A 25,718-nucleotide genomic window follows, 5' to 3' on the forward strand; every position below is an offset into this window, starting at 1 on the left:
CAAGTTTAAATCCCTACGAATGATAAGTCCTAATTGCGAAAGCAAACAAATCCTATAGATTCCACATTTGACGCTCGGTCAAAGAGTGTACTCAGTGTACTACAGGCTGAAGTGTTTAATCATTCCAAAGACACAAACCCCCACACGAAAAACACAGAAAAAACTCTTGCTAACAATTTTTTTCAAGCAGTACACGTTGGTCGACGAAAACACAACTGTCAACCGAACTGCCAGTCAACTTTCCCGATTCTCTCTTTTTGATCCGCCATTGTGTCAGAGTGTTTCTCTTGCAGTTTGCTGCTAGCTAAAAATGTACGATTTTACAAGGATTTTAGTTTAAATTTCGTATTATTTTGTTGTTGAAAAAAAGCTTCTAACAGCCCACTCAATTTCAGCACTTAAAAATGGAGAATGACGCTGGAGAATTCGTTGATTTGTACTGCCCGAGGAAGTGGTGAGTGACGAATGTGTTGATATTTCCGACATAATTTAGCACGTGTCGATTTGTGACTTAAAATTCGTTTGAAATATGAACTATATAGTCAATATCTTAGTTATGTTCACATTAGGAATCATGTTAAACTATTCGATAGTGGAATCAAGAATAACTTTACGATTAGCAACCTGCCGATGTTTGTTTACAATTCTAACCTCACTTCGCTCTCCGTCAACAGCTCTTCCAGCAATCGGATCATTCACGCCAAGGATCATGCCTCCATTCAGATCAACATCGTCGATGTGAACCCACAGACCGGCCGTATGTTGGAAACCTCCAAGGTGTACGCTATCTGCGGTGAAATCCGTCGGATGGGTGAATCGGACGATTGCATTGTCCGGTTGGCCAAAAAAGATGGACTGTTGACGAAGTGAGTTTTTAAAAGTGCCTATTTGTTTCCCAAATTATAAATGTTTTTTTTTTTTTTCGTTGCAGGAACTACTAAATATTGGTTTGGTTTGTGAATGGTCAAATAAAACAAGCTAAAGTGATTTAATTTGCGTTTAAGCTTCATATCAAATGATGACACAAGTCTTGCGCGGTTTTGTTCACTCTAATCTTAACTATTTTCTGTTATTTTCTTGCAAAATATTTTATTGGCTTGCATCGTATGTACAGTGTATGTGTATATTTTACGTTGATTACAAATAACTTAGCATTGCTCTAGCTTTCTTTCAGAGCAAAAATGTCTTGTTTTTGCTGACGAGGTTTCAATAATAGTGATGCGAGCGGTTAACGTTTAAGAAAAACCGAAAAAAGGACAATTCGTTAGCTTACACACACATGAACATATTACGGATTACTGATAGTGAACTTTTGGGAGATCGAATCAGGTGGTTTTGGTGAATGATTTTGTTTTTATCAAAAAGTTACGCTAACAATTAAATAGCCACGATATAAGAACGATTGTGTGTTTGTAAAAGTGAAATAATTTCTGATAAAAGTATCCCCTATGAAATCACTAGTTTCGGAGCGCGATATATTCCTTCGGAATCTTTGTAGTGATTGCTATTTACAAATTTAAACATGAACCCAGCGTCAAGCGCTAAGACGCTGGAACAAGCAGTTCTTCATCGTCGGAAATTTCGATGTCATCGAAGGTGTCCGGTTTAACGTTTTCCTTAATGAGCATCTCGTCCTCCTCGTCCTCTTCTTCGTCAAACTCGTCGTCTCCATCGTCGGGAGGTGGAACCTCCTCAAGACTCTTATCCCCATCTATTTCACCGTTCTCCGGTTTATCGTCGCTGCTAGATTTTTTCGTATCTTTGTCTTCCGCGGTTGGACTACTATCACTAGGCGAATCCGTACCCTTTGTACCGGTGCTGTTCGTAGGTGGAGACGTAGGTCTACTTACACTCTCGTTCAAACTACAGCTTACTATGGCGGGTTGTGCTTTTATCTGTACCATTCCTGTTTTACTGCTGGACGGCTTAGAATTATGGCTTGATGTCGCACCGGCATCCGCTTCGTCATCCGTATCACGATCCTGCACACGTGCAAACCTGCAAAAATAATCGAAATTTAACATATGTAGTACGAAAAAATAACTAAAGACAACACTCACTTATCGATGAGATCTCCAATCTTCCCGTAATGTTTTTTATTATCCTCTAGCTTCTCCAGCAGCTTTCGGTCGACAATTGCTGGATCCTTTTCCGCCCCTGTGTAGTACGAAACCGTCTCGTAGAGATCCGTTTTTCGACGTTTCTGAAGCAGTTTGCCGATCTTGATGAACGCATCCTGGGCAATTTTGGTCATCTCATCCCGCTTCATGCGGTACCCGTACTGACTGTTGCAGTGCTGCAAGCATTTCAGCACATCGAAGAAATCCGGGAACGTGTTCGTTCGGTTTACGAACGTCTGGATGGTGCGGTTAAACTCTGGATAGTGCGTCCCATCAAAGTGCACCGGCTTCCGAACAATCCGGTGTGCGTGTTTGCTCTCCCCGGTGATATCACAGATCTTCTCATAGATTTCGAATGCTCGCTTTTTGTATCGCTCCTCCATCATGTAAGCGGAGTTGATATCCTCATCGAAATCTACCTCCATCTCCTCTAGCTTTGCGATGCGTTTCTTCAATATGTATAACGCTCGATTCAGCCGTCTTATCTGATTGTCTTTCTTCTCGCTTCCAGTGCTGGTGACGTTCTCATTCGTCATCACTGAGTTCCTCGATTTGCGACGAATATTCAGCTCCTCCACGATACTCGCCAGCTTGAGGTAGACGAGTTCGGGGTTGGCCAGCACTTCCTCCGTTACTGCCGCCAGGGTTTTCTTGAAACTTTTCGAGTTGATAAAATCGGGATGGACGCACTCGTAATACCTTATGAGTTTTTTCTGTATCAGTAGTTCCATTTCCGGTGACGAGTCGGCCTTCCGACAGGCATCCAACAGCTCGCCGAATTCCTTCCCGATGGGATTCTTTTCCAGGTCATTTTTGCGTTCCTTTTTCTTCTCGGATCGACTAGTGGAGTGAGAATCGGCAGTGCTGCTGCCGGGCGTAGCTGTCTTCCGCTCGCCAACTTCCTCTTCAGCCACCGAAGAAAGGGGTGATTTCTTTTTGGCAGCCTGCGGCTGCTGTTGCTGGCGTGATCGTTCGTGGTCACTGATGATCTGCTGGTACTTTTGAAGATTTTTCTCCCACTCATCGGAGTAACTGATGGAAGCAAAATTTTCGTTCACCGCCGGCCGATTGTTATTGTCGGACTCCTTACTCAAATTCGTAGCGATTGTGATGGGTTTGATGCGTTTGATATTGCTTCCCGGCTCGGGCGGCAGCTTAAGTCTGTGCTGACCCCCGTTTACGGCCGACGGTGGCGGCCCCGCTCCGCTTCCCAGTTTTCGTCGTTTCGGCTCACCGGACTGTGAATGAGAGAAGGATATAAGTAAGCATAAATGTCTTAATTTATAAGGTTATCTTGAAAATCAAATCTGGAAACTGTTATGTACTTGGTATTTTTACTTGTAGGAGACTAAATCAGTGCGACCATTATTTGATTATTGTCGCACCCTGTATGAAACTTATTTTACCGAGACTTCGTGAGCAGACCTATGTCTCTTATTGGGCTTAAGAAAACTTGGCTGTATAAATCGTTTAGGTTGCCGTAATCTGCTCATGATATCCCAGTTGCAGTTAGCTTCAATGGTCCTTTTTGTACTCACTAAGTTCACCCACAAACAGGTTCTGGACTAACCATCATGTCGATAATTTTTTTCAGAGACGTGCATTCATGCCGCAGTAGAACTGAGAACTGTTGACTAGTGAAAGAATTTATTGATACCTAGACTTGCGAATCTCCCATGAATTCATTTCTTCACCTTGTTCTCAAATGTCTCGTTCGGTCGTTCGAAGTTATTTTGTAGACTTATTAGTTTTATTTTTAAATCTGTCAGTATTTTCAGGTTTCTTGTTAGATTTTCTTTTTCTAGATGAGCCTGCCGAATTATTCTGAGTGCATTTTCCGCCTCCAGTTGAACCTCCCGATGCAGCGAAAATGAGTGAAGCGTGAAGTATTGCATCTAAGGCTTTCGAGGGAGTGCTTTTCATAGCTCCACAAATCTATGCCCCGGTTGTTTTAAACTAATAGTTTTTATGGGCAATCCAGTAAACCTAGTTTAAATACAAATTTCAAAATTTCAGACTAGAAATAATCTAGTTTGACGGTTACAATTGGAATGAAGATTTTTCCTCTCGATCACAGTTTGCGTGGAATGGAACACCTGCCTCCTTAAGCCATCCAGTATGGCCAGAACCTTGCTGGCAAATAGGTATTTCGTTTGGGTCTTACAGGAGTTGGAATTGGCACTGAATCTGGACGCGGTGAATCATCTTCTTTGTTGCTGTCATATGAGAAGTAATATGACTAACCAGTTTCTTTTCAGGAACTGAATCTGGTAAACCGGTACATTAAATCCGTCGACGAATATGGAAAATGGATCTTGACTTGCATCTCGCAGGAATACGTTGTAAATTACTTTTCCGATAGGCTCAATGATTGTGGCGGCGTTTGGTATTAGACTTGAGAAATAGCTTAATCTTTGTCTTTGTGCAGTGTTTAGTTAGTTTCCTTAAAACTCGGTCCAGGTCCAGGAACTGCGACTTTACTGCAAAGCGTATCGAATGGAACTGACCATAGGTTGAACATTTCGTTTGAACCAATTCCGGTGATAACTTCAAGAAACACTGACCTAGCTTGACCATGCTGTTGAGAGTGACTTCACAATGGAATTTCGCGATGTGGGCCAGAAGTCCAGCTTCGGGGGCCCAATTTTTTTCACATGCGGCGTCCAGTTGTGGCGAAATAGCGACCTTTTGATGGTGATTGTCACGTATCTCTGTTTTTTTGTAGCTGTTGGTGATATGGTTCGCGAAAACATGAGTCTGTAACTGGTCTTCTTTTCAAATTGCTTCTTCTTCCGGGGTTGATTAAAAAAGTTGCTTGAAGTTTTTTTGGCACAATCGCGGTAGTTTTCTTCATCACCAGTGCGGTTGGTGCGGATGGTCAGAAAAGGGAGAGCCGCGAACATGGTGCATTTGTCCACATTGCCGGCAGGGAGTACGAGGGATGCACTTTCGGTTTCCGGTGGACTTTGTTGGTTACCACGTTTTTTCTCTGAGATACTGTGGACCGTATTCTTTACACTTGAGGGTGGCTCAATCATTGTGGTGTCCGACTTGAGATTGATGAGACGCTGCTACCTTATCTTCGATGCGGAAAAGAAGTCTTGCTCGGATGTGCGTGTAGCATAGTGCCTTCAGACCGCAGATAAATAACAAGCAATTGAATTGGTTGATCTTCAAATCCTTAAACTCGAGATCTTCATACGCCTTGCTGACCTTGCCACCGTAGGTTTTTTTTCCTCTGTATGGACTCATCACTGCGACCAGAGACATTTTGATCTATTGTGATATTGCCCAGGTGTTTTCTTTACTCCGCTTTTCATATCATTGGCAGTATCACTATTGAATTGAATGATACGCTTTTCATTTATATCAGTGCTTGTGTGTGAGAGTTTACCTTTCCATTTCAAGTTACTGCTCTACTATACCGAGCCTCTTTTCTATCCTACCAATATCGCCAAATTACAATTCCCTCAACTGGGGCTACACCTAACGTTCCTCTCTGGCCAGGTCTATTCTAAGAGGGACCTATTATGTCATAAGGAAGGAGTCTTATCGAAACCTCGTTCCTCGTGCCAATATCGCCAATTACAATTCCCTGTTGAGGGTAAATATTTCTGAGATCAGTTTTATTCTAAGAAGGACTTATTTTGTCAAGAGGAAGGAGTCTTATCGAACCTTGTTCCTCCTACCAACACCGCGTCACAATCACAATTCCCTGAAGAGGCACTCCCCCTATGGTCAGGTTTATTATAAGAAGGACTTATATTTTTGTCCAGAGGAAGGAGTCTTATCGAAACCTCGTTCCTCTAGCCAAGACCGTGTCATAATTACAATTCCCTGAAAAGAACTATTATACGTTACTCAGAACAGTTTTATAAGAGGGACTTTTTTTTGTTAGGAAGAAAGTCAGCAACGGTACTATAGATTTAAGCTTGAAGGAAGGGTATGTAGTGGAGAGCCTAAGAATGAACCTATGTTAAAGTCCTTTGACAACCAAATGGCCTGATTCTACTAAGATTCGAACCCACGACCACTCGCTTATCAAAGCGGACTCTGTAACTTTGCGGCAACGAAGCTCTCTGCCACCGTAGGTTACATCCACCTCCGATTTCACGAGTTGTAGGCATTGATGGCGCTTGTGTAAACCGGAGGTTAGCCTACCAGATCCTGACCAACGCCGTCTTGAAGGTTTCGGCGAACGTGCCTATCTTCGGTAGGAAAAAAATGTAATTTACGTAGCGACTGTGAGGCTGATGACATACTGAAGCGTAAAGCGTTTTCTTTCATTGGCTACTTTCCTCCAGGGTTTGCTCCACCATCAATATTATTCCGGTATTGCTTGAAAGTTTTGTTTCAGAGCGTTTATTTTTTGATAAAACTTGTGCAAGTAAATTTTCTGTTTCTCCATTTTTTTCACACAGACCTACGTGTACTCCTACTGACGCGTCATTGCACTTCCACTAAGACCGGTTTGAGCGTTTCATAGACGCTCGAAGAAGTAAATTAGATGTGTTTGTGACGCTCTGATTAATTTTTCCCTTGACCACAATTAGTAGTTGCTGCGATTGCTGGAAATAGAACAATCACAGAGCGAATGCTTTTCCAGGGCCACGAAATCTGCAATCATCGGTTACTTACTTACTATCCTGGTGAAACATCCCTCAGGATTTCACCTGCATCAAAATGTTACGCCAAGGCACTCGGTCCATGGCAGCTTGTCTCCACTCTCTTGAGCGTCCTACATTTCCAGGATATTGCTCCACTTCATCCAACCACCTAGCTGGTTACGCACCCCTACGTCTTGTACCGGCCGGATTCGACGAACACCATTTTTGCGGGATTCCTTCCGGGAACGTCCTTTCGAAAAGGTTCACATCATCAGCGAAGCAGATACACTGACTAGATTTATTGAAGATCATGCCTCGCTAGTCGTAGGTCGTACGTTCCATAACACCTTCAAGCGCAATGTTGAACAGGTGGCAGGAAATGTTTCAAACGGACTTGATACCCAAACCGAAATCATCACACAGCGCTGTACACCATCCATCGTGGCGTTAGTCAGTCTTGTTAGTTTCGCAGGAAGGCCATTTTTAAACATAACTTTCTATAACTCTACATAGTCGATAGTGTCGTAAGCGGCCTTAACTCTTTCCCCCGGAAAGAATTAAGGCCGCTTACGACATTACTTTTTTTGCAAAATGCTGCATTTATAATACAGTTTAATATTGGCAAATCAAATGACAGCTTGATTCAATGTTTAAATAATAAAAAAAAATTGTAAGACAAAATCTGGATTTTACGATGAATATATAATGAGTTTTTGACAACCGTTTTCAAATAGAATCCCTAATCATAATGAAAATAAACTTTAGGTGGATCTATTGTATATTAAGTGTGATGATCCATAAAATAAGTATTTTTTTCGCTTGCTCCAGAGATTTTTATATGGAACACCACTGGGCACACAGAGGACAAATTATTTTGCCTAAATTAACCCGAGAATTCTTAAATCGTGAAAAACCTCGTGAGTGAGAGGGTTTGAATCGATGAATCGGGTGTGCATGGGGACTTGGTATTCGCGACACTTTTGAAAGAACTGCCGCAGCGTAAAAATTTGGTTCGTTGTCGATCGCTTATCCGCCAAAGCGGTTTGATAACTTCTCACAAACCTTCTTGCTAGCGGCGACTCAGCTGTCCGGACTCAGCTTGATAAGCTCCGCTGCGATGCCATCTACTCCAGCTGATTTGTTGTTCTTTAGCTGCTTGATAGCATCCTTAACTCCACTTATCGTGTGGAGCGGTATGTCTCCCTCATCTGCTGGGCTCCTACCGTTTGAGTCTTTTGTCTCTGCGCCATTCAGGTGTTCATCGTAGTGCTGCTTCCACCTGTCGATCACCTCACGTTCATCCGTCAAAATTCCTCCATCTTTATCCCAATACATTTCAGTTCGCGGCAAAAAGCCCGCCCCGCGGCACGGGATGCATTTAGTTTCTTGTAGAATGTTTCTTGAGAACGAGCGGATCCATTTCTCACACTCCATCTCTTCCAGGCGGCGTTTTTTTGTCCCGAAAAAGATAGGCCTGCTGTCTCCGTTTCTGTTTGTATCGACTCACGTTGTGACGCGTCCTTTACTGCAGCATCAACGCCCACGCTCCGTTCTTTTCGTCTAGAATCGTTTGACACTCCTCGTCGAACCAGCCGTTACGTCAATTCCTCTCAACGCCATCGGGGAGTAATCATTGTTTACGACTCTTGCAATGCGTTTATTCCAGAAGAGATAGAAAAACCCTGGGTCACTTACTTAAAAAGTTAGATGGCTAAATACGTAGACTCCTAATTGCACTATAATCCCATTCATATAAAAAAGCAAAGCCTTGGTGCTACATTCCGATTCGGAACTCGACATTCTGTTTATTATACACAGACTTCGCAGCCAACTGTTTAGTGTACGGGATAATTGCGGGGCTAGCGCTACGATCCTACTGACACTTACAGTCTCTCCCGAGTCGAGACTCGAACCTACGACGACTGGCTTGTTAGGCTAGCATCGTACCTCGAGACCATCTGGGAGGTCCCATTCATATACCATGAACAAAAAAAGGAAGAGTGACGTTCCTATATTGTACAATAACGACAGAACTCCAACTCTCGGTACATATTTCGACCCGAAAAGTATACTACTACCAGTTCCATTCTAATGGCAGTCGTTACGGCCTTGTGTTAACAGATATCGCATTTTCTAAAGAAAATTTGGGATTCTTATGTAGTGAAGAACCTTAGAATTGTTTGCCCAAGCCTACTGGTTTGAAAATGCGCACCTCTAGCGTACAGATGAAAATTTTTTGGAACGACTTCTATCTAATTAATGCCGTTTTCAAGAAATATTCTGGTACTCATGGTATTTAAGTATTTGATTCGAATTGTTTTCAACTTCGCTGTCGATAGCAAAGCAAGGATACTCGCAAGAGATCCCGACACGCGTTGTCGTTTGATCGTTCCATCAACAGCAAAAATACATGTTTGTTATACTTTTAGCCACAGGTGGCCATTCACAAGCGCTCCGACTTATGGATAGATTGCTTCGTTTAGAGCTTGAAAGTACGTTTATTTCATGGCTATTTCAAAGCCACCCATAAGGTACATGCAGAAAGAGCATTAAAGTATTTAAGTGGTTTCATGTTTCCATTAGGCTTAATCCGGAATTTTATTTTAGAATCTATGAACTGATTCCAATACTATTTGTTAAGACTTGAAGAAAATGTTATATCTTTTATATAAATTCGGTTTCTGACAAATTAACATATCTCGACAATAAAATATATAAAAAATAAATTAACGGCATGACTGTCTGGATTCTCAAATCTCCTGATTCATCTAATCCGACTTGTATACCTTGCATGCTTTGCTGATTTTTCTTTTAAATGTATATGCTTTCGTTGTTAGCCTCCGAAAATATCCTGTTAAGTAGTCAATTACACAACAATAGACTGAAAAAAGCACCTAACAGACATTGTAAATTCATAGTCTTTTACAAGCTTGATCCACAGGCCTACTGATTGTCGCGATTCCATTCACCTCTACGCATAACACAGTAGGCTAATGTAACATGAACAAATAATTCCAATTTACTTCAGCAACTACTGTTGATTAAGTGTAGTCAAAACACACACTGAGCTAATACAAATAAATGCATACATTTTTTCTGTTCATTATTCAGCATAACAACCAGAAAAATAATCCAAAACAAAGAAAACCTAGCCTACATGAGATGTACCGCCCTCCGACAGTTCACTGAAGAAAACTCCTTTTCCCTCCCATAGCATAAAAGCACTACTCACGGTTTGACTTACATAACTTAAGCTTAAGGATTATTCTGAACATGTAGTGCTTCCAGGGTTTCGTCGAAAGAACCGTATTATATTATTGTAACTTCATATTCCCAACTAACAGAAACAAAACGTAAAAACAACGATTAATATTAGCTCTAGCAGCACAGCATTCTGACATTTCCATTATTTCTCTCGTTTCGCACACCGACCTAGCGAGTGACACTAGAGTTTTCAGCAGTAGCAGCAAGCGGCAGCTGCAGCGCCAGCTATCGAGTGTGACTTTTTGAGCGCGATCAAGCCTAAATTTTTTCACATTTACCATTTGTCCCCTATTACTTACTTCCTCGTCGGAGGAATCCAGCACGATGATCGAGGAGGGATCCATTTCACACACTCCAGAATTCCGGATGACTAATGCGACGCAATAAGACGACGTGTAGACATTAAAACTTTACTATTTTCGAAAATCTTGCCCAATTTTTTCCTCTTTTCGCTCGTTTTCTGATGTCTCACTAGCACTACTCCACACGGCCTACTGCTACGACATGCACACCAGCGATTCGATCTGAGCATCGACACGATTTTAATGTGTAATAAACAAGAAAGCTTCCTTTCCTGCTAATAGCCCTACGATACGATTCCTGCTTTATTTGTCTCAGTGCGCGATTGTGGAGCTGCTGAATGAATTTAGACTCGGCGGTGGGCACTCATGCGAATTCCGTGTGCGCTGAATAACCTATACACATACATGGCCGATCGGGACATAACAGCAGTGACGCATTAGGCCGGATGTAATAGCTGTTATAATGGGTCGTTTGACCTGTTCTTAATCGGTCCGTTTGTGACAATAAATGCCTCAGACTGGTGGAAAGCATTGTCAAATCCACGACAGCAATAGAAATCAGCTCGTGAAACCAGAAATAATCAAGTAAAATCTAGTTTTGTAACCGAAAAACCGGGTTGTTTGTAAACATAAACATCTCTCACTACGTATGAGCGAAGCTTATGAAAAGCATATTTTGGCCACACTGTCTCTAGAGCTAAAACTGGGTGGCGACCGTGTCGAAGTGTTGGTGCGAATGAGAGGTTTGTTATGTTTACACATGTTCAGCATTTGATTTAGAGGGTGGTACTGTGGAGTTCGCCGTCCGCAGCATAAAAGCACAGCGCATCCGTGCCTATGTTGACTTTTTCTCTTTCGCTGTTCGACTGCGTAGGGAAAACTGGGCACCGTCTACATAGTGCGATTTATGAAGCTCAAAAAAGACTAGGAAAAGCATACATGGGGTGTAAACAATGGGCTTCGGCAATAAAAGACGCAGCTATGTTGAAATTTGTTCGAATATCTCAACTTATTTAATTTTCAAATTAATGATAATTTATCGAGATAACTGAAAATCAGTACGTCAAAGATTATATATTCAAATTTCAATCTATTAACTGAAAAAACATTTTAATCAGGCTTGATTTCAATGATACAAAATACAAAATTGATCTAATCTGAATCAAAAAAGGCTAGAGAAACAAATTTTGAATTTTAAGTACATTGATTCGTCTTTCAATTTACACTATTTTAGATGCAGAACAAAAATAATGCATATTCCAATCACCTAATGTAGAGTCCAAAAGAAGATAGGACCTAAAAAAAGTTTTATTCGTGATATCCCTATCGAAAACTTTATAACAACTCATAAAAAAGAGTATAAGCATTTGATAATTTTTTCTCATCAATACATCAGTTGTGTTGTATTTGTAACAAACACAAAAAAGTTAAAGGGTATGTGCTTGAGTGATGTAAAGATTTAGTTCTGCAATCGCCATAGTATTTAACACACACCAAACGTACATATACCATACACAACAATCCATTAACAAAAAAAACACATACACCTGTCATAAACCATAGCATACAAATTAATAGAAAAAATAATTAACTTGTTGCCCATAAAAGTATTCTGTCCTAAATAAATTTACCTCGAATGAAGGCATTTTTGCACACACATGTTATACACACATACACGTTATACACACACACGCTATATACACACATACAACTCACAAGCACACGCCACTTACACACATACACGCACACACGCCGCTCACACATACACACACGTTACTCACACACACGTCACTTACACACATATTCACACACACACACACATTCACACATAAGTCACTCACACACACATACACACACATTAACACTTACACACGCTACTCACACACATTAACACTCACACACGCTACTCACACACATACACATACACACGCTACTCACACACATACACATACACACGCTACTCACACACATACACATACATACGCTACTCACACACATACACATACACACGCTACTCACACACACACGTTACTCACACACACACACACACACGTTACTCACACACACACACACGCTACTCACACACACGCTACTCACACACACGCTACTCACACACACACGCTACTCACACACACGCTACTCACACACACACGCCACTCACATACACACGCCACTCACATACACACACACACGCCACTCACACACACGCTACTCACACACACGCTACTCACACACACACACACACACACACATACACACACACTACTCACACACACGCTACTCACACACACACGCTACTCACACACACACATACACACGCTACTCACACACACACGCTACTCACACACACACATACACACGCTACTCACACACACACACATACACACATACACATACACACGCTACTCATACACACACACATACACACGCTTCTCACACACATACACATACACACGCTACTCATACACACACACACATACACACGCTACTCATACACACACACATACACACGCTTCTCACACACATACACATACACACGCTAACGCTACTCAGACACACACACACTTGATGTACGACACACTATACCTACACAAATTACTATCGGCAGCATCCAAACGGCTTCCAAGTCTTCCAATGGTCCCTTCCAACGGCTTCATTGGTCACCAGTGCCGATCACGTCCAGTTTCGGGCTGTATTCCAACAACGATATCTGAATTAGATTACCACTGGAGGGGTCCAACTCAGATCGAAGGGAAGCCGAACTGTTCGCTTTGACGGTGGACCAGGGAATGAGCTTCATCAACACGAAATGTCCTTTTATAGCGTCACTCAGTGTGGGGAACTTGGGTGATTAGGGGAAGAACCAATCACGTTGAAGCTTCTCTGCTTTCTTTCTTCGTCGCTTGCGTTGGGTGATGAATGCAATGCTAATTGGCTGGCATTGCTAGCCAATGACTGAATGCGTGAAATCATTTCGTCTATGTTTTTGAAGTCTGCGTTAGGGAAATATACCAATCGTATAAAAAATGTATGTGGATATTCGACCTTCAAACTTACTCGCAATTTTCACGGAGTAATGAGGAAATGGCAACTAAAATTATCATGTTATACAAATCTTGTATGTTTTAGCTTTCCAACGGTATATTAACCATTGAAATCGGAACAGTTGTTTGAGCGCTATTAGCATCTGAAATCTTCCATTCCGCCAACCAAAAACGTTACATGTTCAATCCAATTTTCCCAGAATGTACCTTAGTATAGTGAAGAAAGACGTAGTCCCACGTCAAAACTGAAAAGTTTTCTGTTGATTGTACATGTATTACTGCATTTATTTGCACGAAAACATGAATTTAAGCTAGGGTATATTCACTTTTAATTACATTCTCTTTACTTTCACATAGAAATGTTTTGTAATACACTTTTTCTTGCTCACACTGACTAAAACTGACCAAACATTCCAATATGGGCTATGATACTTCGAAAAAATGTATGCCCACACCATCAACATTTACCCTATTCGATTGTTGTTTCCATAATGTACATATATACATAATATCCATATTATTAAAAGCTAATAAATTTTCCAGTATAATATAATTCGACATCGCTTAAGTTTATGGTTTCCCTCTCAGTACTACTTGGGGACTATCCATTAATGATGTCACACAAATTTTGGAAAAAATTAACTCCCCGCTCCCCCTTGTCACAAACTGTCACAACTTCCTTGACCTTCCCCCCCCCCCCCTTAATTACATCACGTTAGTATTCCCCCCCTTCCCTTTCTTTGGTAATAATTGATTGATACTTGAGAAGATTGTTAAAAATGCATTTTTTTAATTGAGAACGATTTTACTGTAAAACTGAAACTAAAAGGAAAAGGAGATTATAAAAAATGTGTTTAATCCTTAGTTCAAGGATGCTGTTGATGGAGTCTCATATCAACGACATAGAAAGCCGAGGCAGTAATTGAAGTATCATTACTGATTTTTGAAGGACCATCCATATTTAGTTTTTTCTTCTTCAATCAATTCGCAATCCATATCTTCTCCACATGTTACAATAGCCAAGCATTGTTACGTAATTTGTCACAATTTTTGTAGGATTGAGAGAGACTAAAAGTCCAAACATAATGGAAACGCTGCGGCTACGTTTGCGGAAATTTGACAGTTGGAGACTATGTTGTGGTTGGGCCTTAAAAAATTAATGAAATTGCGCTGTCATTCATAAACTAACATACACAGTAAAACAGAATTAATGAACATTATCCTTATTTAACGAAAAAAAAACATTGTCATTTGTTTTATCTTAAAAAAAAACTAAACAAAAAAGAGATTGCAGAAGTATGAATAAATGATGCAAATATCATAAATAGTTTTGAGTTGCACTCTGTGGTTAGCTGCGTGACTTTTTTAATTATTTATTTTTCAGTTGAAATAAGATTTCCCACTCAATCATAACCCATAAGTAACGAAATGTCACAACAATAGAAACCACCTCCCTAATCGCGTGACATCATGGTCCCTTATTACCAGGGGCCTATAAACGTCAACATTTTGCCTACCAATCATGAATTCATCACGGCGGTAATATTTCATTTCAAATGCTTACAAAACTTATCTTATTCATTGAAAGTGCACATTGTACTGAAAACAAATGTTGAGCCCTTGTTTTTTTTTTTCATCTAAAACGACATTTACTCGAGAATAAGTCCACCGACAAAATGGGACGTTTACTCTATTACACTTGTTTTAGGGCCAACCAACCAAAAAGTGGGTACCAGAAACGCTGATACCAGAATCAATGAGTGGTTGATGGAAAATGTATGGTATCCTCGTATGTTTTGACCCAACACGAACTTTTTTAAACATGAACAACGATTGTATTGTTAAACTATCAACTATCCGACATCGGAAAAGCCGTTCCTCGGACTTAACTTGCTTATCAATACCTAATTTAGAGAGTCAAACATAGGTTCTTCGCCCCAGCAATTGCATCGTACGGCTTCAGGTTATCATGTTATTCCTACAGCGGCAAACCTCGCTTTGCCATTCATATGCGACATTCAGTTGATCACACCACTGAAGGTAGAGTGTTATTTTCTGTTTTTTTTTTTTTTAAATTCGGCAATTCATAATCCGATCACTCAACCTGTGCAGAAAGTTTTAATGGATACACCAAGTGAGGAACAAATTGCCATTTGGGAGAGAGAATATTCCCCCAGCGAGTGGAGTAAGCGGTTTCCAACGGCCGAAGAAGTTATTCAGTACCACTTAAAATTCGTCAAGGAAGGTTAGTCGATTTGATTGCGATCAATTTTAGTTTCTAGTTTTAGTTTTACAGTTAGTACCAACAACCGACAGGAACTGAAATGCACTCTGAATGTGGAATATGGCTGTGGAAAGCACGAAAAAAATGATATTTACGGAGATGATTTACCGCAAAATGCCCCACTTTTCGTTTACATTCATGGTGGTTATTGGCAGATGTTGTCTAAAGAAGAGTCCGCCTACTGTGCGAAACCCCTGGTAAAGAGCGGATACCGAGTGATGATCGTGGACTACGACCTATGTCCTGAGGTAACCCTGGATCAGTTGGTCAAACAGATCAAGCGTGCTGGCATGTTTGTACTGAAATATGCTGCAACCAATGACGTCAAGTAGGCGGTCACTGAGGTTGAAAAGCAATTTTATCCTATGGGTTTTTGTTTTCCAGTTACATTTCATTTGCGGGTCATTCGGCAGGCGCACATCTGATAGCTGCGATGATGGACAGCGATTTTGTCGAGACCGCTGGAAGCGACATTAGGTTGATAAAAGATCTTTATCTTATCTCCGGTGTGTACGTGCTGGAAGAACTGCGCTACACTAAGGCCGTTAATGCAAACAATTTACTAGGTTTGGATCAGTCAAAAGCGATAAACTTGTCACCTTTGCACTTACAATATACCCATCTTGCGGGTTTGAATCTGAGACTACACTTCTATGTTGCGGAAAATGATAGCGCTAAGTTCAAACAGATGACAGGGAATATGTGCATACACATGCAGAACTGCGGGATTGGATACACGCTGGCACAACTTCCTGGTTTAGATCACTTCGATATAGTCGAGAAACTGTCAGAAGAGAATTTCATTATAACTCGTGAGATATTGGAGCAACGATCCTAATCCTCTTATTAGTGCATGACTGCCGCAGTGTCTGTCTGCTAGAAAAAAGAATATACAAACAAAGCTTGACTGTTCATTATTTTTAATTTTGCAATAACGTTTTCGTTTAATTTGCGTAAGCTTGATGAGCACCGATGACCAGGAAAGGGTTTACAGCATTTGGGCTTGGTGTATTTCATTTTCACTTTATTCATCTTCACAAAATGCAAACTGATACTAACACATCTGGAGTAGTGCAATCGTATTTATATACGAAAACAGATATTATAGGTAACCCAGTAGTTATAGGTTGCGTACTTTACAAACAGTTATTATTAGTAAACAAGTAGGTAGTGTTGCACAACAAACATATTTTTTCTATAAAAGATCCGGCAAGGGGGAACGTGTAGGTAGCCTAAGCTTTAGCGCTTGAGTTATTTATCCAATCGTTTTGTTGTCAAAAAATGAATTGTATATTTTTGATCAAGCATTCCAATGAACGTATGGTTTTTGCTGGAGAACCATGGACAAATTAAGAAAAACGTGTATTTACCGAAATATTAGTAACTTTTCGAGCTTAAATTCAAAATAACCCGAAAACCGATGCCTTCAGAATGTTTACTACCAAGAGCTTTTTGATTCAAAATGACTCTCTGTATCTTTTAGAATCGTCAGAATACAAATATTTTGAAAAATGTTTAAATTAGAATTTTTATGAAAAAATTAATCTACCATAAAAAAATTATTTTTCATTTCTCCATCCTGAACTTTTTTTAAAAGTTGCGAATTAATATCAAGTTTCTTTAAAAAAAAATTAAAAAAAAATTCAACTCTTTTTTTTAATTGAAATTTAATGTTTATTTTTGATTTTTTTTGGTCAAAAAAAGTTTTTTTTTGAACAGTGTATATTTTTTTATGATGCATTTTTAATTCCCTACAACTCATTCTCAGACAGTTTTTCTATACAACCAACGGTTTCTGGGCTACAATGCTTCGAATAAAACCTATGCCAAAAGGCATACGCCCTTCTAGAATGTAACTCATGGGTGTAAAAAATCTCTCCATCTGTGAAAAATGCTCAGTTTGCTAAGCCAAATACGTGTGCAAAGTTTCATTCAAATCAAAAATGGTCCATATTCGACCATAGGTCATTTGGCGCGATATTGCTCAGCTTAAACTGGACGACAGCCGTTTACTACGAAAACGATAATTTTTGCCTCATTTTCTAAAAAACAAAGCCTTGGTGCTACATTCTGATTCGGAACTTGACCTTCTGTTTGTTATACACAGACTTCACAGCCAGCTGTTTAGTGTACAGGACAATTGCGGGGCTAGCGCTACGATGCTATTAACACTACCAGTCTCTCCCGAGCCGAGACTCGAACCTACGAAGCCTGGCTTGTTAGGCCAGCATCGTACCTCGAGACCTAACTTAAATTTTGCTTAGTAGTTCCGGCCATTGAGAATTAAACTGTTCAAGTCATGTTCTAGCAATGTCACCATTATTTTGTAAAATAATATAATTCAATATTTGTTCAATCGTAAAACTATATCTATCCCAATAAGTCTTGTGACGATTAAATACAGAACTAGTGAAATTTAAAACAGTTTCACGGAATATGGAAAAAGTTTTATGAAGATGATCTAAATCAAAATCAGCATGAATGTGCTAACAACCAAATCAATTGTAGATGGATTTCTAACAGAATAAAAACAGAAGGGTTGTAAGCAAGATCCTGACCGTAAGTTGACGTAGAACTACATAAGCGGTATGCGAGGTTTTGGAATTCAAAATGAAGTCGGGGGTCGTTTCACGATCTCTAGATATCATCCCGGTTCTGAGAATAACCATTAGGGTGGGACAAAAACTAAATGTTAGGGTCCTATAATAACTGTGTACATTTTCAGATCGATCGGTGGAACTATATCCATACAATTTTATATGGGAAAATCCACTTTTTCAAAACTTATTCTCTATAAATGTCCAGTTGGCTCCTAAAACCATATTGATACATGATGCTTGTAGGAAATTTCCCTGCGAAAAACTCTTATGAAGATCGTAAGGTGCTACGGTGCTTGTGGAAAAAGTTATTCATTCCAAACTGACTGAATGTCTGACGAACGGCTCACCATTAAATTTTTTCAGCAACACTGCTACAGCATGTTGCTATTGCAAACTTACTTAAGAATGAAAACTAATTTCGCGTGGAATTATGCTTGAAAGTGTGATTTTTGCTCATAGTTTCTTCGGTGAAGCCTCCCAGATAAATTACACGCGATATCATTTCTTATCACATGGTTGAATTTGCAACAGCAGCTTGTTGCAGCAGTATTGCTATCGTCAGATATTTAATCAGTTTGAGGGAAACAACTTTTTCTACAAGCATATTAGCGCCTTAAGGACTTCAGAAGAGTTTTTCCCAGGAAAATTTCAAACAAATATCATGTATCGAAATATTTTTAGGAGCCAGCCCAGTCTGATACCCATATTGGATGGTATATGACGTTGTATTATTTAAATGTTTCTATGTCCACTAGAAACCCAGGTGGAATCTGTTCCGGAAAGACTATTTCTAGGGCATATCACTGTTACACCTCAAACTTTAAAAATGGCCTGTGGAAGTAATTTTATGTACTTTGAACCAATAGTTGAAAGATTATGTTCAAATAATCATGAAATTCCTCAGTTTCGGAACATATCCCCGAAAACCCGGATTTCCGGCAATGAATAATTCTTTCAAGGCACCGCTGACTCTGGTTTTAAAGTAGAGAAGTTCGGGAATCTCTTGGTGCTAAAAAGTATCGAAAGCGGATGAAAATTGTCAAAGTTACAAGAATTACAATTTGCGGGTATCCCGTCGGGCATTTAAGGGGTACACACTTAATAAAAAAAATCGTTCGGTACTTTTTTTTACAACAATTTATCGGTAAAGTGTAATAATACCGGTATTCCGGTTAAAAACATTAGATAACCGAGTGTTTTGTAATATCTGCAAGTTTTACCATAATTTCGTTAATTTTTACCGAAATATTTGCATAATTTTACATTCACGGAAATCTGTGTAACTTTTTACCGAACAATCTGTGAAACTGTCAAATCTTAAATGTGGCGGCCATTTTTCTCATACGTGCAACCATGCAAGACGCGAATGTATCAGTAAAAAATATTCAGCAGAAAATATTATATTAGTTAATTTGGTTTTAATTGCTGTCGAGTGTGAACATAATATGGAAATCGTTTACCGTAGGTAAAAAGTTATACCTTAGGTAAAAAGAGCATGGGAGAAACTTCATATAAAACTTTTTTAATTTTCTGTTCATTAAACTTTCTAGGATTAAACTCTCAAGAACTGCCTTACGCTCTATTTTAAAGAATATAATATAATATAACTGTGTAACTCTGTTTACCAGCTGAATATCCGAAATCCGTTGTTTCTTCGAATCAATAAAATAAAATTTTTTATCAATTCGAAGAAAAAAAAAACATTTTACATCAATCCGGTATTTTTTTACAGGTGCGGTCGGTATTTTTTCTTTTTTTCTTAAAACTTTTTACAGGTTCTTCCGGTAAAATTAACAGGCTTTTCGGCTTGAAACATTACCAAAAAAACTGTGAAAATTACCGACTTGGCGGTAGGTAGTTTCACAAGCTGTTCGGTAATTTCCGGAAACATCGGAAATTTCACCGAACGTTCAGCTGTTGAGATTCCGGTAAAATTTTACCGAATCCGATGTTTTTTTTAACTGTGTAAAAAAAATCAACTTTTCTCCATTGAGCTTTGAGATGTCACTGAGTTTCATCACTTTTGATTGCAGTGAACTATGAAATTTCGTCTTATGAAACCTAAAATGGTACCCGGGTTCCCAGTCGAGCACATAAGAGCGACTAGTATCGACAACAGGTTGCTTCGAATACCTACGTTAATGATAATAAATTGATATGTTTGACACAGCTGAGTTGCAGCTTACTAATCTCCAATGCTTCTTCTTAACCCAAATTAATTTTCAGACGGACTTTTAAAAAATCACTATAAATCTTTATAAACATTTTTTCAGTATTGATCGAGGCATTTTAAAGGTGTAACTGAAGACCGTCTGATGGCGGCACTCAGTTGAATAAACCCATTGCTGTTCGGTTGCGTTTGAGCTTGACTCGTCATAATGGGTTTAGCAAACTGCTACTTGCTCATCGTTTGCTTCATCGAAACAATATTCCGGAGCAGCGCATCACGTATAAAATGGTGCCGCATCGGTATAATCTGTAATTTTAGAAAAACCGGTCACAGAATACTGCAAAATCAACTTTGATGTATCTTTTAGGTTTTGGAAAACATGCTTGATGGCTTCCCAGTGTTTGGGTCTAGGATATGTGCTGAACCGACTCGTCAGGTTAAAGGAAAAAAGGATATTTGGTCTGGTACACTGTGCCAAATACAATCAACATTCGACGGACTCTGGTATAGATTCGCTTTCACCCGATCAACATCCTGTGTCTTCGGTTCTAACTCCCTCGTGAACTTCCCTGCAGCGTTGACGCTGCTGAATCAACGCAAGATAATATCATTATAAGTCTCCTGATTCGTCGAAATTGAACCTTCCTCACGGGTAACACAAATTCCCAAGCAGCTCACTGCAGGTCCCAAGTTCTTCGCTCCAAATGTACTGCTGAGCTTCACCTTAATTTCGTTCTCCACAGCTTCATTATTCCAGAAAATATCAGCGCGTCGTCAACACACCTTAATAAACACGATCTTACCATTTTTGATCCAGTCAGGTTTTTTACGCGGGTGATGCTTACCTCGTAAAAACGCGTTGAATTAATTATTTGTGTAAAATAAACCACCAAGAAAGGATTTAGAAAATATCCGAGTACTCCTCTCTGTGACCGGTCTCCGATACTTTGAATTCAAGCCATTAAAATCCTTGAATGCCTTTAAGGCTTCCGTTGTTACCAGGAAACACACCCACAAGCGCCACAATCAACTTTGATGTATCTTTTAGGTTTTGGAAAACATGCTTGATGGCTTCCCAGTGTTTGGGTCTAGGATATGTGCTGAACCGACTCGTCAGGTTAAAGGAAAAAAGGATATTTGGTCTGGTACACTGTGCCAAATACAATCAACATTCGACGGACTCTGGTATAGATTCGCTTTCACCCGATCAACATCCTGTGTCTTCGGTTCTAACTCCCTCGTGAACTTCCCTGCAGCGTTGACGCTGCTGAATCAACGCAAGATAATATCATTATAAGTCTCCTGATTCGTCGAAATTGAACCTTCCTCACGGGTAACACAAATTCCCAAGCAGCTCACTACAGGTCCCAAGTTCTTCGCTCCAAATGTACTGCTGAGCTTCACCTTAATTTCGTTCTCCACAGCTTCATTATTCCAGAAAATATCAGCGCGTCGTCAACACACCTTAATAAACACGATCTTCCCATTTTTGATCCAGTCAGGTTTTTTACGCGGGTGATGCTTACCTCGTAAAAACGCGTTGAATTAATTATTTGTGTAAAATAAACCACCAAGAAAGGATTTAGAAAATATCCGAGTACTCCTCTCTGTGACCGGTCTCCGATACTTTGAATTCAAGCCATTAAAATCCTTGAATGCCTTTAAGGCTTCCGTTGTTACCAGGAAACACACCCACAAGCGCCGGAATTGGTCATATGGGAGCAACGTTGCTAGTATGCCAGATAAATCTGGATTTTGTCAGATTTTTGTTTGCGTGCCAGACAAACAGATAAACCTCAGAATCTGTCAGATATTTGAAAATGAGACAGATTTTTGCCAGATTTCATCCGCGTCGCCTCGCAAAAAGGTCATCATTGTGAAACGGGCCGTGGTCGGCCTTTACCTACCTACACCCGGCGAGAGAAGGTCTTCACTTTAAATTTTGTCGGGAATTTTAACCGATGAGTGCCAGATTTTTTATTTTCGTTTTGCCAGATTTTATTCGAAACTTAGTGTCAACGCTGTCTGGGAGTACAAGAAATATCGAATTCTTCAAAGCGAAATATCGTCATCGGACCTCATATATCGGAATGAACAACAGCGAGATTCTCTTCTGCACGCGAGCCTTGCTTGTTGAAAGGACGCTTACTGTGTTTGCCCATAAACAAATTTTGCAGTCTACTTGTTTACCGCCATTGATTTTCTTGCCACTGACCAAATCTTCAGCCAACCGTCGAATACTATTGATGTTCAAGTGTCCAAATCTTCGATGCCAAGCCTCCAGGGTCACAGCTGAAGAACAAACCAAAACGCTCTTCGTATCTTACTGGTGCTGCTTCGATTTAAAGAGATTGTTGTTATGAATTTCAGTCGCAATAACGACCACTTTATATCGGTGGTTGGTGAATGTCACGGTGTGCCGGCAGTACGCTTGATGTTTTCCAGTAAGTTTTGGTTCGTGGTCATGTGAATGCGCGCCTTCGAATAAAAAAAAAAACAATAATCGTCTTTGGTGGAAATCAACATCGACAGGACACCCGCATAATCAAAAACCATTGCTGAAACGGTAAGGACTTTAACTGTACTTAATGAAGTATGGTAACTGTTCGTGATAATATCTTTTATCAGTTATTACTGTACTAAATTGAATGACTTAAACTATTGAGCTACGATATTATATTCAGTATCCTCAAATAGGATAGTGAGCACTATTTGTTCACCACACCTTCAACGGTTGAAGCTCCATCGAGAAACGAAGAGACATCTTCCAGCAAACGCTGTCCCGCATAAACAAATACCATACACGAATTGTTTCCCGTATAGAGTTCTCCAGGTGCGTTTATATTAGTGCGATCTTTACGATTTATTTTTTGTTAGCTGTAAGAATTTTTTGTCACCTGTGAGAACTGTCATCTGAAAGAGAGCATAAAAAACTACCGAGTTTGATTCACACTCTCACAAATTTTAATATACAGTGTAAAGCGGGCCGTGTCGTGGTGTTTGTGTGTTTTCGCTTGGAGAACTCTATAGTATCTTAACCATTTATAAAAAAGTCACATAACCATTTACATACCATATCAGCTTCAGTTTTGACCATCTAGTTTATAGTAAACTGAGAAATAACCATTTGGTGAACTAGGCGTTAGGTATGGTTACCATTCAAAAACAGCGATTTTCCCGAACATATTTTTTTCGATATTATACACGATATGGTAAACTAATAATCCAAAATTTTGAATTAAAACTATTCTTTATAAAGTATAGATATGTTATTTTGCAGTAGTTTCCAGTTGTTCAGGTATCATTTCGTGAATGGTATATTTATATTGATTTATATTCTGATAATCGTTCGTGGAATAGTCGTGATATTGTTTTGAATATTATAAAGATTGTTACTGGCGATTTCTTTATTTTTTTCAAAAACATGATGTTTATGTTTTCCACCTGCAGATATCATCACTTGCCAGCCATGTAGCACATTTCTCTTTTTGAGTAGTCATATTTGTATTCTTCCAGGCTGCGAGGGGCGCTGTTTTGCATTCGTCGTGCAATGTCGACTTCAACTTCGTTCTGCTTGGAGATACTGGAAAGAAAAAATTATTGTATAAATACTAAAGCCGGAAGATTTGTGACCAATTTGATTACCTTCCATTATAGTTTGACAAAAACCTGCGACTACCCCGCATAATCAAAAACCATTGCTGAAACGGTAAGGACTTTAACTGTACTTAATGAAGTATGGTAACTGTTCGTGATAACATTTTTTATCAGTTATTACTGTACTAAATTGAATGACTTAAGCTATTGAGCTACAATATTATATTCAGTATCCCAAAATAGGATAGTGAGCACTATTTGTTCACCACACCTTCAACGGTTGAAGCTCTATCGAAAAACGAAGTGATATATTCCAGCAAACGCTGTAGTCGCAGGTTTTCGTCAAACTATAATAGAAGGTAATCAAATTGGTCACAAATCTTCCGGTTTTAGTATTTATATGAACAATATTTTTTTTCCAGTATCTCCAAGCAGAACGAAGTTGAAGTCGACATTGCACGACGAATGCAAAACAGCGCCCCTCGCAGCCTGGAAAAATACAAATATGACTACTCAAAAAGAGAAATGTGCTAAATCATGGCTGGAAAGTGATGATATTTGCAGGTGAAAAACAAAAACATCATATTTTTGCAAAAAATAAAGCAATCGCCACTAACAATCTTTATAATATTCAAAACAATATCACGACTATTCAACGAACGAATATCAGAATATAAATCAATATAAATATACCATTCATGAAATGATACCTGAACAACTAGAAACTACTGCAAAATAACATATTCGTACTATTTGAAGAATAGTTTTAGTACAAACTTTTGGATTATTAGTTTACCATATCGTGTATATCGAAAATAAATCACAGGAAGGTTGTATGCAAAGCCACGACCGCAAGGTTGAAGTAGAATACTTTTACAAGAAAGATAACTCGGCTGCTTGCGTGTCAGTCATTTTTTCTAGTAAATAAACGTTGACCGTTCATTGGCAGTATTGTAGTTTCTTTTTGCTTGATATTTTGAATGAAGTTCATTGAATATTTTTAAATTTTGTGCAAATGAGAAGTTGAAGTGCTGCCGAATTGTAATATGCACATTTAATAAGACATCATTAAACGGGAACGGAACGAAGGCTACGGTTATGCAGAACGCGAATGATGGCGCGATGCGATTCGCCTTACCGTGGTGAAATGTACAGCTCTTTTTAAGGCGAAGTAGAGCTATACATTTCAACACATTTCGTCTTGCCGAATCGCATCGCGCCGTTATTTTCGTTCTGCATAACCGTAGCCAAACACTAAGCGACGCACGTAACACGTAATAATAATCAGAGTATGTATGTAGATGAAGATAATTAACTTTGGATTATAGCGCAAAACGAGAAAATATTAACTCTTCAAATATTCATTTTTGTTCTTCAAATTTTTGTCGTTCAATTTAATATCCGATGAAATGTCTGTTTATTATCTGATGAGGTTCTTATATAGCAGGGGCGACTCGTCCATAGGTGCAACCTGTGCAATGCACATGGGGACGTCAGGCAAAAAAATGAAGCTAAAATCCAAATTCATGTTCTTATTTTCTTATTTTTCAGTTTTATTCTTAAATAGTAACAAAGGGAATTTGTTATTTTTTTGTTGGAAATTACTTGCTTTTTTTCGCGGATAAAATTGTAGTTATTTCCCAGAGTTTCAGTTGAACAGGTAGGTTCAACAGCCACGAGTCGCCCCTGTTGTATAGGCAAAATGATGCAATCCCAATTTACTAGGTCCA

At 39.4% G+C, this 25,718-nt stretch overlaps 3 protein-coding genes across 5 annotated transcripts; 2 read left to right on the top strand and 1 right to left on the bottom strand.

Annotated features, from left to right (window-relative positions):
* Positions 1–222: 222 nt before the first annotated feature.
* Positions 223–992, top strand: LOC129732550 (40S ribosomal protein S21). Of its 2 annotated transcripts, XM_055693516.1 has the most exons (4): positions 223–312; positions 396–454; positions 675–866; positions 932–992. In XM_055693516.1, exons 2-4 carry the CDS (start codon positions 405–407, stop codon positions 939–941), a joined length of 252 nt encoding a protein of 83 aa, XP_055549491.1. In that variant the 5' UTR covers positions 223–312; positions 396–404; the 3' UTR covers positions 942–992. The 2 variants fall into 2 exon arrangements, with proteins under 2 accessions (XP_055549491.1, XP_055549493.1); XM_055693518.1 differs by lacking the exon at positions 932–992 and having other exon boundaries at positions 675–870.
* A 341-nt stretch (positions 993–1,333) lies between these two features.
* Positions 1,334–10,650, bottom strand: LOC129732549 (daxx-like protein). Of its 2 annotated transcripts, none has more exons than XM_055693515.1 (3): positions 10,291–10,650; positions 2,061–3,358; positions 1,334–1,998 (listed from the first exon to the last, which is right to left on the bottom strand). In XM_055693515.1, exons 1-3 carry the CDS (start codon positions 10,333–10,335, stop codon positions 1,542–1,544), a joined length of 1,800 nt encoding a protein of 599 aa, XP_055549490.1. In that variant the 5' UTR covers positions 10,336–10,650; the 3' UTR covers positions 1,334–1,541. The 2 variants fall into 2 exon arrangements, with proteins under 2 accessions (XP_055549490.1, XP_055549489.1); XM_055693514.1 differs by lacking the exon at positions 10,291–10,650 and adding an exon at positions 9,885–9,962.
* Positions 10,651–15,321: 4,671 nt separating this feature from the next.
* LOC129732551 (kynurenine formamidase) lies at positions 15,322–16,965 on the top strand. The gene is made up of 4 exons (XM_055693519.1): positions 15,322–15,377; positions 15,450–15,582; positions 15,634–15,949; positions 16,006–16,965. Exons 2-4 carry the CDS (start codon positions 15,459–15,461, stop codon positions 16,457–16,459), a joined length of 894 nt encoding a protein of 297 aa, XP_055549494.1. The 5' UTR covers positions 15,322–15,377; positions 15,450–15,458; the 3' UTR covers positions 16,460–16,965.
* Positions 16,966–25,718: the final 8,753 nt, after the last annotated feature.

Source organism: Wyeomyia smithii, chromosome 3 (assembly GCF_029784165.1).
Source record: "Wyeomyia smithii strain HCP4-BCI-WySm-NY-G18 chromosome 3, ASM2978416v1, whole genome shotgun sequence".
Classification (NCBI taxonomy): domain Eukaryota; kingdom Metazoa; phylum Arthropoda; class Insecta; order Diptera; family Culicidae; genus Wyeomyia; species Wyeomyia smithii.